General features: G+C 42.4%; 2 protein-coding genes across 2 annotated transcripts in view; both read left to right on the forward strand.

Annotated features, from left to right (window-relative positions):
* The first annotated feature begins 7 nt into the window (after nt 1-7).
* On the forward strand, nt 8-2,617 carry txndc17 (thioredoxin domain containing 17). The gene is made up of 4 exons (XM_041941107.1): nt 8-263; nt 484-565; nt 1,797-1,872; nt 2,112-2,617. The coding sequence occupies exons 1-4, from the start codon at nt 119-121 to the stop codon at nt 2,178-2,180; spliced, it is 372 nt and encodes a 123-aa protein (XP_041797041.1). The 5' UTR covers nt 8-118; the 3' UTR covers nt 2,181-2,617.
* Nucleotides 2,618-3,300: 683 nt separating this feature from the next.
* nxn (nucleoredoxin) overlaps nt 3,301-13,165 on the forward strand; it is a 57,434-nt gene continuing 47,569 nt past the window's right edge. Inside the window, exon 1 of the mRNA XM_041941071.1 lies at nt 3,301-3,775. Within this exon, the coding sequence (XP_041797005.1) occupies nt 3,467-3,775 (309 nt within the window). The 5' untranslated portion in view covers nt 3,301-3,466. The remainder of the gene's footprint in view (nt 3,776-13,165) is intronic.

Below are 13,165 nucleotides of genomic sequence, written 5' to 3' on the forward strand. Positions count from 1 at the left end.
AGTTTTCGAGTATTTCTAGCAAGTCCGCTGTGCAGAGCAGCAGTTTTTGTTCTAACATTTGCCTGTGCCTCATAGTTGTATAGTTTATATTCGTGCATTTTCACATTAACTCAGTCTAATGGCCCATTACGAAGAAGTACACGTGCGTGGATATGATGAATTCTCTCAGGCTGTGTCTGAAAGAAAAGGAAAGGACATTTTTGCCTATTTCTCTGGTGATAAAGACGCCCAAGGAAAGAGCTGGTGTCCAGACTGTGTGAAAGGTAACTATATATATGTTCTATTACGAGTTACCATGCATAATGCAGCAATATATGCTTGTGCTTTCATTTTATACTTGAAATATCTGGTCATCTAACCTCACGTGGAAAACTTCTCATTGTTCTCGTAGAGAGTTGGGTGTAAACTGTTTTGCTTTTAAGGATCATGACACACATTTATTTCATGTGTAGTGCACTCTCATTAAGTTTTTCTTCCTTCCAGCTGAGCCAGTGGTGAGAGGAGAGATGACTCATCTTCCTGAGGGCTCGGTCTTCATCTACTGTCAAGTTGGAGAGAGGGCCTAGTCAGTATTTCACTCTGCTTTATTTCAATATTCTTCTGCATAACTGTATAACCTCTGTCACCCAGAAGACATGTGTGATAGCAAGCCACGAGGACATATCATATTAGAGCTGCAATCAACACTTACATTTATCTGTTGAGTATTTTTCCAATCATCTGCTCAATAAAATAAGATAAATAATGGAAATCAGAGCCCGACATAATGCATTTAGAACTGTTAACTGACAGTTTGACAAACAATACTAATTGATTTGAGCTAACTTTATTTTTAAACATCATGAAATGGAAAGATAGGTAATTATTTGTATTTGTGAAGCCACTAGCCAGTAGCAAATATGTATATTTGATAAATTGAAAGAAAAAGTATGATGTGATTACCAAACTGGATACCTTTTTTTGTTGGTCAACTAATAGATTTATCAACAGATGGTTTCAGAATTACATTATGATATTGGATCTCATTTTACATTTTTACTTTAGACAACTGATAAACTACAGAGCCAGGTACAGTGAACACAGTAAAATATTACATTTCTAGACAACCAGAAAGTCTTGTGCCACCAGAATGATGTATGGTTTACAGCTGTATGGTTCATATGAATAATCATACCTCTACAACCCAAAGGAGTTGTAGCCAAGAGAGTTATTGAGCTTTTAATAGTCAAAATAGAAATATTTCTTTGGTATAGATTTTGGTATTATGATCTTTATTTACACTCATGCAGTCATAGCTCTGTGTAACATTAAATCTGGGTCATAAATTTGACTGAAATGTAATATTAAAATAAATATTGAGTTTATTTTCCTCATAGCCAAAACTGCTCCACAAAAACAGAAATCACTCAGACATCTTGTGGACGAATTATTAATATTTGTGCAAAATGAATGAATGCATACAGCAGAGGTTTCCCAGTTAGTGATATTTGCAGCTGCACAGCCATTCTGAACATCTGCATACCAACTGTGGATTTGATAAGATCGTAGTGCTACCAAACATATGATAGACTACTGTACACAAAAAGGCATCTCTGTAAAGTTTAAATGGTTTGCTATTTAAATGTATTACATACATTTGACCACCAAGTGTTGCTTATTCCACAGACTTTTTAAATTAATCCATTAAGCATTTAGTCCCCATTTTTGCAAATATAGCTTTATGTTGGAAAGCTGAAAAATCTTTTGCCAAGTCTGCTCTTTCAAATGTGTCTCATGATGTCTTTTTCATGCTTCAGTTGGAAGGATCAGAATAATGACTTCAAGAAGACACTGAAGTTGAGTGGAGTTCCCACTCTGCTGCGATACGGCACAGTAAGAATAACTTCTATTTGCTTGACTATCTTATTGACGTGGATTAGCCTAAGATCAGTCGACTGTTAGTGTTTTATATAAATTAGATTACAAGTGACCAGATTCAGGTAGCATTCAGTTTCTTATAAAATGTTGTATATGAATGAGCATAATCTCTGATATTGCTGTAGTTAGAGTGCTCTTGGCAGCACATTCACCCGTGTAAATGTTAAAAGCCTCCCTCTGTAAACCTGTTTCAGCCTCAGAAGCTGGTGGAGGAGGAATGCTTCAAAGCAGACCTGGTGAAGATGATGTTCACTGAGGACTGAGGGATCCTGCGCTGTTCACATCCGACACGGGCATTCAGGATTTCTTCACCATTAATCAGTAAAGTTTACCACCATTCAGTTTCAGCACTATTGATAATCTTGCACATGGCACACTGTGATTTGCTCAAAATCAGCAACTGTGTAAGTTTACAACCAAAATATCTTTGTAATATTCAGCTGTTCAGCTAAATCCAAACTGGAATATCTGCACAGACAAACAGGTAGAGTGGATGAAACTCACACTACTATATGCTTTTTTTTTGTTCTGCTTTTTGTGCAAACATTCACTCCTGTTCTGTAGCTTGAGTGTGATGCATTTCTTTAAATGCAATGTTCCTCTGACACACTAGTTGATTACGAAAATATCTTCTTTTTTTCTATTGTGTCCATTTTTCATGTGATTTTTGTTGCTTTGTCGGTCTCAAATAAAGTGGCACTCGATGTTGAACATTTGTGGCAGAAGGAAATGTTCTTTGTAACGTGCGGTATGATGACACTGATGAAGGCTGCAAGCTGAAAAGTCTCACAGTGACATTTTAAGTGCTGATGATGTTTGATTTGTTGTTGTTGTTCTGGGAGACACTCACTGGAGCATTTGAACAAAGGTGTTATCTATACCGGAAGTGTTTTTCACCTTTCCCTGTCCATGCACCTTGGAAGTAGGTGAGGTAGTTTTGACATTTGCTGCAGCCCAGGTATTTCCCTTTTATGAACACTAGGTGGCAGCACATCCATAGGAATAGAGTGTGGCCTTATCCTTCAGAAATTTGCAGGATTTAATTTAGTTTTCGAGTGAAACTTATTAAGTGAGGAAATCTCAAGCATTTCATAAAATACAATGCAATTTTGAGGTCAAACCTAGAATCCAGCTGCTTTGCATCTGAACATTTTGAGGATATAAAACGTGAACTCAGACATTAAACATTAATTGAGCTGCGTTTGCTATTCTTAACACATCAAAAATACACAGAATACAGCATAAAGTATCATCTCTGTGATTAGAATAATCAGATGTCACGGTGAAAGTGTTTGCTTTGGTGGTTAAAAGAGCGCAACCGCTGTTGCAGTCAGGCGATTTAAGCGGAGTGCATTCCTGCACAGCGCTCACACCGGAGGACGAGCCGCGGTGAAGCACACACCGCAACGCCTCACAGGGGCTGGGAGCTCACCTAAAATCTCGCGTCGGAGGTGGAGGAAGTGCTGGGTGTCGCCTGAGCATAGCGGGTTTTCACGCACAGCAGCCTCGGCTGAGGGTTACGTTGCGTGTTCGAGGACTGTGCGCCGCGATGTCGGAGTTTCTGGTGAGTCTGCTCGGGGAGCGGCTCGTCAACAGCGAGAAAGCCGAGGTGGACGTGCAGTCGCTGGGCGCCAAGCTGTCCCTGGTCGGGCTCTTCTTCGGGTGCAGCCTGAACGCCCCGTGCAAGCAGTTCAACGGCAGCCTGTGCGAGTTTTACAGCAGGTTCAAAAAGACGTCTGAACACAAGGACAAATTGGAAATCGTCTTCATCTCGTCTGATCAGGACCAGAAACACTGGCAAGACTTTTTGCAGGAGATGCCATGGCCTGCGTTACCTTTCAAAGACAGACACAAAAAGGTAAGATGGGTCGTGGTGATGAAGAGGGACACTGGCAGATCACTGCTTAATCCCTCAAGAGGTTTTTTTTCTGTTTATTGGGCTGGAAAGCACCGGAAAACCCCCATGTAGGCCGTGTATGCTGCTCCTGTCAGTGCACAGGTGTATATGCTTTAATTCGGGTCATGAATTTGGCTTCCTCACACCATTGACCTCTTTTCAGTCAGATTCCCTCAAATCTGACTTGATTCAACTGGACTTCTACCATCTTCAATTTATCTGTCTAATAAACCAAGTAAGGCTCATTATTGATAAAACTCTGAATCTATTCATGTGTGTGACAATGTACACCAGATCAAATCTAATAAAGCCAGTGGGTCAGAGAGGCAGCCACTTGATCCCACATTCAACCAATGGGAAATGAAAAGGATCTGTGAAATGTCACGAGTGTTTGTGCAGAAAAATCTTCTGAGAATTGAATTTTCTAATCATATCTCACGCTTTTGCATAACACGCGGAGCCTGTGAAGGAACCGTTCATCCTTTGCCTTAATTTGGTGGAGATGATCTGAATGTGGCGGGCCAGACATTCCTAACTTATTAACAAGCCAAAGAGGAAGCAGAAAGCCTTGATCTCCTTGTGTCTGCACACTTCAGTTCAAGGAATAGTTATTGGTGTATAATATTTCAGCTGAGCATCTCAGAGCACTGTTATTGTTGCATCTATCATATTATCCTTGTTGCTGCATGTGTAGCCTGCTCGGTGAAGGCCTCTTATTTTGCCATCATCTCATCTATAGGTTTGCTGATGGTGTCAACACTGCAGTGCTTGGAGGATTTCAAGTTCACTGCTTTGATTTCTTTCACATATTAAGTGCTGTCATATTTGTCTTAATTTAAACCATGAGGCAACTTGGATTTATTTTTCTGTGATTATATATATATATTTTTAAAATGTGCAAATATTTGCATTTTAACGAAAACAAAACAAATGTTGTTTTGTTTTTTTTGTTGGACAATACCGTATTATTAAATTGCATCATTTATCCACTCACAAGATTTATGAGTAGCCTGAAATCATCTTTTGATGAACTGTTTTCTGTAGAAGTTTCGATTATTAGAATAAATATTACATTTCTTTTCAAAAGAACAGAAAACACTCACCGACATCTTCTCAATAAATCACTATTATTTATGTGAAATCAAAGAATGCATACAGCAGAGGTTTGCCCAGTTTACCAGGCAGTGATATCTGCAGCTGCACAAGCATAAAGCAGAGTCTCACGCATACATTGTGTATGTGCTGCAGGACGTCGGTGGGCCATCCCAGTGTCCTGTCTGCAGCACAGGTCTCTAAATGTAACTGCAGATGAGCCAGGACACTGTGTTCAGCTGTATTTGCATTGTATTAGTCATGCGTGTCAGTGAATACTGATTTTGTGTGCACAGCAAAGTGCTGCCATGGATTTAAAATTGTCCAAATAATGCTAAAGAGGATATTGACCCCCAGCTTTTGAAGATTAGGCCTGATTAGACGTTAAAGAGGAAATATTTCCTCTTGGAAAAAGAAAAAAAAAATGTATCCTTAGTTATGTCCTACAGTATTTGTGTAAAATCAGAGTGGCCTAAAATGTTTAGTAACCTGCATCTAATCTTTAGCACAGTCTGTATTCACTCAGAGAGCCTGTATCTTTATCAGCCCCACCACGTCCAGTCAATTCACCCCTAACTGCTCTTTGTGCAGATGAGGCATGACTTCGACTGCGTCATTGTCTTGTAAATTCTCTCAGATTGCCAGTGATGATTTCCGTTACACCTCATAATGAAGCCAAGGCGTGAATAAGGCTGGGAGATGATGACAGGGGAGTGGGGGGTTGTCGTGTTGTTGTCTGGGGCGGAGCACATCCATCACCACAGTGCAGCGTTATTGTGTTCTGACTGCTTGAGGAAAATGTCTGTGGCATCAGCACAAGCGCTGCTCATGCTGTTGTTGGTGGTCCGTCGGCTGGCTCGGCCCTGTGAGGACAGAGTTGTGCACAGTGGTTCAGTCTGGGCTTCATCCAACCGTCGGCCTGTTCTCTCTCACCATTAAAACACTGCGGTAAAAATTCCTGTTTCAGTCCGCAGCTTTACTACAGAAACAGTATTTTATAAATGTGACATCTCCTGAGAGGTGCAGAGCGGGTCGTTGCCCCTCAACTCCATTAGTTAATTCATGATTTATGCATGTTGGCATTTAAATTTTATTATAACAGCACTGCTATGTATGCTGGAATCTGTGCATTCATTTACACTGCAGCCTTTCTCCTGTTCAAATGGTTGGTGTTCATCACCAGCGAACCTTGTATATAATGTTTTTAGTCATAATTCAGGTAGTTGTTTTTTTTTCCTGATAGATTTTGTTGTTTTAATAAGTTGTGGAACTGCAACGGTTAGTTAATCAACAGAAAATTAATTGGCATCTATTTTTATAATGAATTACACATTTTAGTCACTTTTTTAAAAAAAGCAAAAATGCCAAATATTTGTCCTAACTTAATATCTTTTGGATTTGGACTGTATTTGAACACATCACATTGGGCTGTGGGTATTTATAATGCATATTGTTCACTATATTCTGACAGCTAATCATAATTGGCAGATTAATTGATAATGAAAGTAATTGTTGCAGCCCTTATTGCTTGGCTGTTTCGTGGGGATTTATGTGGCGTGCACAAATTTTCATTTTTTGGGGTTATAATTAGATGTTTCTATTTCCTGCCTAAGTTTCATATTTTGCGAACGAGGAAGTGTGAAGTTATCTGGTGAGAGAATTGGACAACATGAAGTCTCTGAGGAACAGAGGAAGACAGACTGCTGAAGACGTCCTGGCGTGTCTGAATGTGATAGTTACAGTAATTGAAGAGGATCTACTGTACAGTATGTGTGCTGTAGACTGACCTCACTGGTGAGTGATGTTGACCCAGCGGAGGGCCGTGTTGATGTTGTGGCCGCCTCACCTCTCCTCTCAGGCTGTTTCGGACTTGTGACTGCGAGCTGAGCTCTTCTCCTGACGGATGCGATTTCTCTTTAATCGCGTCTTTCAGAGCCTCACCGCCCACCTAAGACTCTCCGACTGCACCTCCCCTCCTCCTCCCACTGCCCTGCACTGACTTGGCTAGCTACCTCTCACTAGAGGCTGTCCTCTTTTCTTTTTACTCGGGGGTTATCCAGGCCTTCCCGTTGCAGGAAATGTTTGTTATTTAATCAAGTAGGGATAATATTCTTGATTAAATACAGAGACAAAGGAAAGTCTGGTATATTTAATCTGTCCTCTGGTGTTTTTTCTAACCAACATAAACAGACTGAAAGGTGTAATTGACCTTTACATCTTGGTGCCAGTGAATTTAATTTAGTTATCCCCTCATGTGCATGTCTGACTGACATTTTTTGTTTTTATAGAGGTTCCTCTTGGGTCAGTTATAGAGTGCTTAGCGGAGAAGAAGATGTCAGTATTCTTTCCTGTTTGACATTTTCCACTCTTAAGGTGGTGTCACTCATGATGCCAGACATGCCAAGAGGTCAGAACTTTGTTTCTGAGCAGCATGGAGGATATGCGCTACTGTTTGTCTTTGCAGACCCTGGAATAGCACGTTGTCAGTGGGTGGACGTCTGGTTGTCGTGCAGGCACGGCCAGCTGTCTGGCTATCTGGCCTTGCTGGCACTGCCTTACATGGACTTGTGCAGCAGGAGTGAGAGAGTTCCATGTAAATCAATTAAAGCCTCGGCCAAGGCGACGTGAAAACCCAACTTGACCAAAGGGGGCGAACAAGCCGAGATGCTGCCAGGGCTGTTTCTGCAGGAGTCTGAGGGGGGGAGGGTTGCATCGCAGGGAGAGAAAGGCCTCTTGTTCAAGTCTTCCTGGTTGGTGCTTCTGCTCTTGAGCCGGCCCGCAGCCAGGGGCTAAGGGTGCAAAGGGGCTTCAGAGAGGGGCTAAGGACGCCTTTCGTCAGTATGTCAGTGATCTGCTGAAAACTGGAGTGCACCCAGCCCATCGTAGCTGCTTGCTCTGTGACAGCAGAGCTGACTTGAAAAGGGCCTGAGCTGTTTTATCTGCAGGTGGTGATTCTCTCGTCTTGATCTGTCAGTGTTGCATTTGGTTTTCGGCCCGTATCGTTAGATGTTTTCTGCTTTGTTGTGTTCGCTCGCACAGTGCGGGCTATTAACGTCAACATAATGTGACATTTTTGAGGCTTCTGTGATGTGGGACGTCTGTAATTGAGAGCTTTGGAGCTAATTGTAGGATTCAGAGAGGATGTATTCGTCACCAGTTTCTGCTCATAGGGACCAACTTCATGTATGGTATCATACTGAAGTCAAACTGAGGTTGTTAAGATCACCAGGTAGGTAGTAACGAAGGGGAAATTAATACATCAGCCTAAAAATATGGAGAATGCCTGAGATCCAAAGACCGTGACTTCCCCTCAGGAAGGTTAATTAAGGATTATGTATGGAGCCTGAAAGCTAAATCAGGCAATGCAGTAGCTGTACCTTGGATACCAGTAGAACAAGGTCAGCAAGACCGTTCTGACATGGCCTACTCCACCAAATAAAGCTGTGAACCTGAAATAGCGGCACCGTCTTTTAGATTCTGATCAAAGCACAGACAGTTCAGTGAGTAGCCTATTATGAAGTTGGCTGTGGTACTAAATGGAAAATAAGATAATCCTTACTTCAAGGCATTTGACCCTGGCAGATTAAAGAGCTAGTGAAACCCTGAAGCAACGGTTAACCTGAAGTGTCGTTGTGTTTGAAAACCTGAGGAGGTGTGGTTTATAATTTACATAATGTACATATTTACATGCAAACATTATAATTATTCCAAGTTTTTAATTTTATTTATTTACTTATTTATTTTGCCAAACTCGGCTGTGCTGCAGGGGTTTTATGGGCCCTTTTCACTCTTCCAACGTGGTTCCGGTCTAAAATACTGCCTTAGATTTAGGAAAAGGAAGCTGTGTGTTGGCATAATACCTGGAGCTAGATAGTAATTTTCTTTAAATTACATATTATGGCTTCTTTATGGCAGTAGAAACAACAGGAAGTGCCTCAGACGTTTATTTGATCATGTTTTGTACCTCTGCATTTGGGATTCAGGTATGATTGTGCGGTTTGTTTGTTTTTTTATGGCTGATTTGATGTTCGCAATGTTTGTTTTGCGTCTGCTCAACAGCCTCAACCCCCGCCTGTGAACGTGGATCACTCCAGTAACAGCATATCATTTGCTGCCTGGTAATGAAATGAACAGCACGGCTTTTGTTTCCCTTCTACATCTACATTCCAGTTGACGCCACTGGGTTACATGTAATTCTTCCTTTTCAGTTTTGGCAAGCTGACCTTGCGGAGACTGCTACCTTGACTCAGGCTCGACGTGTGCATGCTTGGCTGCAGTGCTGTAGTTTAATGTGACTCCATTGTCCCGCAGCTGTGGGGCCTTGTTGCTGTGCGCCATGTTTGACAAGAGCTTATGTAAAGAATGTGGGCAGACACCTGCTCCGCTGAAGCCATTCAGGGCCAGAGGGCATGGAAACTGTGTGTGTTTGTGAGGGCTCAGGATGCTTGGCAATGCCAACTGTTACATCTCACACCACGGAGCTTCGGTTACTATCTCCTTTCACTGCCCATTATGTCCTCTTTACTGGGAGATGTGTAATATTATGAGAGGCGACAATAGAGATCTCACTAGAGGTGAAGTTCAGAGGCTTAAGTTACCCAAGTGAGAGTTTGGGGAACAGTCGCTCTGTGTGTCTCGTAAAACCCATTCCCCCTTGCAACTCGATCTGTTTCTACTTCCGTTATCTACTCGTTAAAAGACAACACACAATAGCTGTAAGGCTGCGACCTCTGTCTGCGGCTCATGAACCGCTGCAACGATACTCTGGGATTGACTTTTCCTCTTTGTCCCCGTGTTCTCCAGCTGGACTGCTCCCGGACTCTGTGCGGTTTTCAGTCAGGACTTTCCAAAGCGGAGTGACGTTAAAGATAATAGACATGGCTAATGTGTTCTTCGCAGTGTCTGCAGTAGCTCTGGATGGGAACAACAGATGATTCATCTGCTTGCGCACACTATCCAAAACCAAGCCCAGTTCTCACATACTTACCAGTCAAATCAGTCAAAACAGTGTGGCATTAAGTTCAGCATGCAATTGCTTGATATTCATTTTGGATTCTGGATGAGAGGAAAAGCAGCTTAATCCAAGCTTCTTTCCATGGAAATAAGCAGATGGTTGTTATTTCAATTCATAAATCCACCATCATCTGCTACGTCTTTGGTTTTTTTTGGAATGCCGCTGCCGCCGTATCCGGGAGGTTTGTTCTTCCTTTTCTCTGAGCTGAGAACACTTCATGGACGGGTTGTTGTGCCGGACCCTCCCCCACTCAATCCTCCGGTCCTCCTAATTGCCCCACACCGCAGCTCAGCAGCCCTTTCCAACATAATAACAGCATAGCCGCCCCAGGGGCATCCTGCCATCCAGAGCTGTCTTTCGTCCTCCTTTTGTTATCTCTCCTAGATTGAATGTTGGCCTTTGTGATTGCCCAGTTTCCCCCTCGTCATCACCACCACTGATCATATTTCTTAAGCTAAATGAAAGAGACACAATGATGGATTCATGCTTTGGACTCTCTCCACTCACTGCAAATTCTCATCTTTATCTCTGACACTCAGTGAAACCTATCTGCTTCAGGATATCTGCTCTGTCAGTGAGTGGCAGCGCTGATTTGATGTAAATTTATTCATAGCATGAAAATTTCTGGCATGACAAGTTTCCCCTCGGACGATAACCCCTTCCCCTCCTTGTGACCACCACCCCGCTCCCAGGATGGCAGCGCTGTGGTGTATAAGCAAGCTGTAAACCCCCCTCACTGTGGTGTTTTCATCCGAGTGTAAGTGCTCCTGCAGCTCCTGCTCCTGTCGAAAAAGAAGCTCACCATACAAAGAGACCCACTGTCTCAGCGTGTAGCATGGCACACTGGCACCAGCCCCGCTGTCTTGCCTACAGTTTAGCTGTTGCATGTGGCGAACTGATTTTTATCTAGCAACTGACAGACATGCACTCTGGCAAAGTGAGGAAAAAGGCTGATTTCTCAGAGCGTGAGGCTGTTTTCTGTCATTTCTGGTTTAGTTAGCCTAAATAATGCTATTTTTGTGCTCAATTGCACTTGAACTTTGTACACTTGTGATTCCCAAACACTTACCGAGGGCTACTTCTGCGGTTGCATTGTGGAGTAGCTCAACCAATTAAAAAAAACACAAATTAGACTTAATTAAAAACAACATATCAGCAACATATTTGTGTTTTTGAGGAAAATAAACATCCAATTCGGATTAAAAAATGGTGTGATGCCAAAAGAAATGGAAAAACGGTTGAAGTAATTAGCTCAAAAAAATGTATAAGCAGTGGAAATAGTCAGCTAGAAGTAAGAAATGGCTGCAATAGTTAGATCAAAGTACTGGATAAATGCTCGAAATAGTCATCTTATTGGATAAAAGGTTGAAATACTTGACTAAACTAATGGCTAACCCAATATGAAATGAAATATTTAGCTACCAGTGATGATTAAACAGTTGAAATAATAAGCTTGAAGCAATGGATCAGTGGTTCAAACATCCAACCTGCCACTCAGCAACATTGACAATTCAACTGTATGAAATATTTACTAGTGTTACAATATATAATGTATCACTGTAACACTTTTCTGTAGTTGAACGTGATGGGTGGTGCTGATGAAGGGGTACTTTATAGGGAAGTGGGACACGGCATGCCTGACAAAAAAGCTTGGGCACATTAACCGCTGTTCTGTGCTGCGAGGTCAGGACCAGTGGTTGTGTTTTTATAGGGACGGCGAGGAAAAGCGAAACGGTAGTCGCTCCCTCGGGCTGAGAGAGAACTGTATGTGGATGGAGAAAATGCTCCACTCTGCTCCTATGGGCTCTGAGGGCCTCCACATGCTGCATGACAGGAGGCAGCGCAGCATCCAGCCACATCCTGCAGGAACTAAAAACACAGATATACTTTAAGACACAGGGGCAACGCAGTCAATCTGTCACTGTAATTACATTGTGGGATTTTACTGTTGTTGTAAAATCATGTTATGTGATTTTCCGTACTTCAACATTAAGCATGATGCAGCACCGTGAAGTTCCTCTGGTTTTCATGTTATTTTTTCAGCTTATTCCAGCCTTACAAATAGCATGAATGCGCAGGGATGAAGAGAGTAATAAAGCTGTGATATCTGCAGTATCAGACACAGTCAAAGTATCTCTTTGAATGGCAAACGTCTTTTCACTCTTAAAGGAATAGTTTGACCTTTTGGAAAACACGCTCAGGTGCTTTCTTGCAGAAAAGATTGAAACCACTGCACCGTGCGTGTGCTGTAAATATGAAGCAATGCAGCGGCTTAGCTTAGCACAAACTGGAAATGGGGAAACCAGCTGGCCAGCTCTGGCCAAAGAAAAGAAAATCCGCCAACCTGCGACTGTAAAGATCACTAACATGTTGTATCTCGCATGCTCAGTCTCTGCAAAACCCAAAGTGTCAAAGCGGCACGGTGTGTTTTTTATGGGTGGCTACGTGACAGAGCTAAGCTAAGCTGGCTAGCTGGCTGCTAGCTCTGGCTTCATATTCACCATGCAGACACCAGATTGGTGTCGACCTTCTCATCGAGCTCTCAGCAAGAAAACAAATGTGCGTGTTTCCCAAAGTGTTGAGCTAGTTCCTTCATGAAATATTGACAGTATAACTGGATAGTATTTTCAGTGTGCCACGTCTCAACGGTGACATCCCGTGACAACCTGTCAGCATGTGCATGCACTCACGCACCCGCCAACCCCAGTCGCTCAGCATGGATGGACTGAAGATGTTCACTCAGAGCACCACAGGAATCTGAACAATATTAAAATCCAGAAATAGCACTTTGTCGCAGTGGTTTTGACAGCTGAAAGAAACTTGCACTCTGGCGTCCCGTCTGCACCGAGAGACCAGGCCAAGTCATTCTTCTTCATCTTCTTCACAATTTCAACTCGCTAGTTCACATAAGCTTTTCTCCTCTTTTTACTGAGTTCATATACATGGAAAAAAAAGGTGATGCTTCTCCAGTGCTGACCCCACATAATTCAGATTAGTTGCTGGTTGATCCTCACTTTGCTCCGAGGCAGATGCTCCATTCACAGTGAGCTGTTAATCTGCTGCAGGATAATGAGCCAGCTGAGGATGTATCATGTGTCTAATAAGGTCAGATGCCACCTCAGACAGCCTCCCAGAAGAATCTTTTCCATAATATTGAATCAGCATGGGGAGCAAGTTAAGAGTCCAAACAGCTGCTGAAGAATTATAAGTAAGCATCTTCAAATGTAACTTTTGTCAGAGCTCAG

Source organism: Chelmon rostratus, chromosome 7 (assembly GCF_017976325.1).
Source record: "Chelmon rostratus isolate fCheRos1 chromosome 7, fCheRos1.pri, whole genome shotgun sequence".
Lineage (NCBI taxonomy): Eukaryota > Metazoa > Chordata > Actinopteri > Chaetodontiformes > Chaetodontidae > Chelmon > Chelmon rostratus.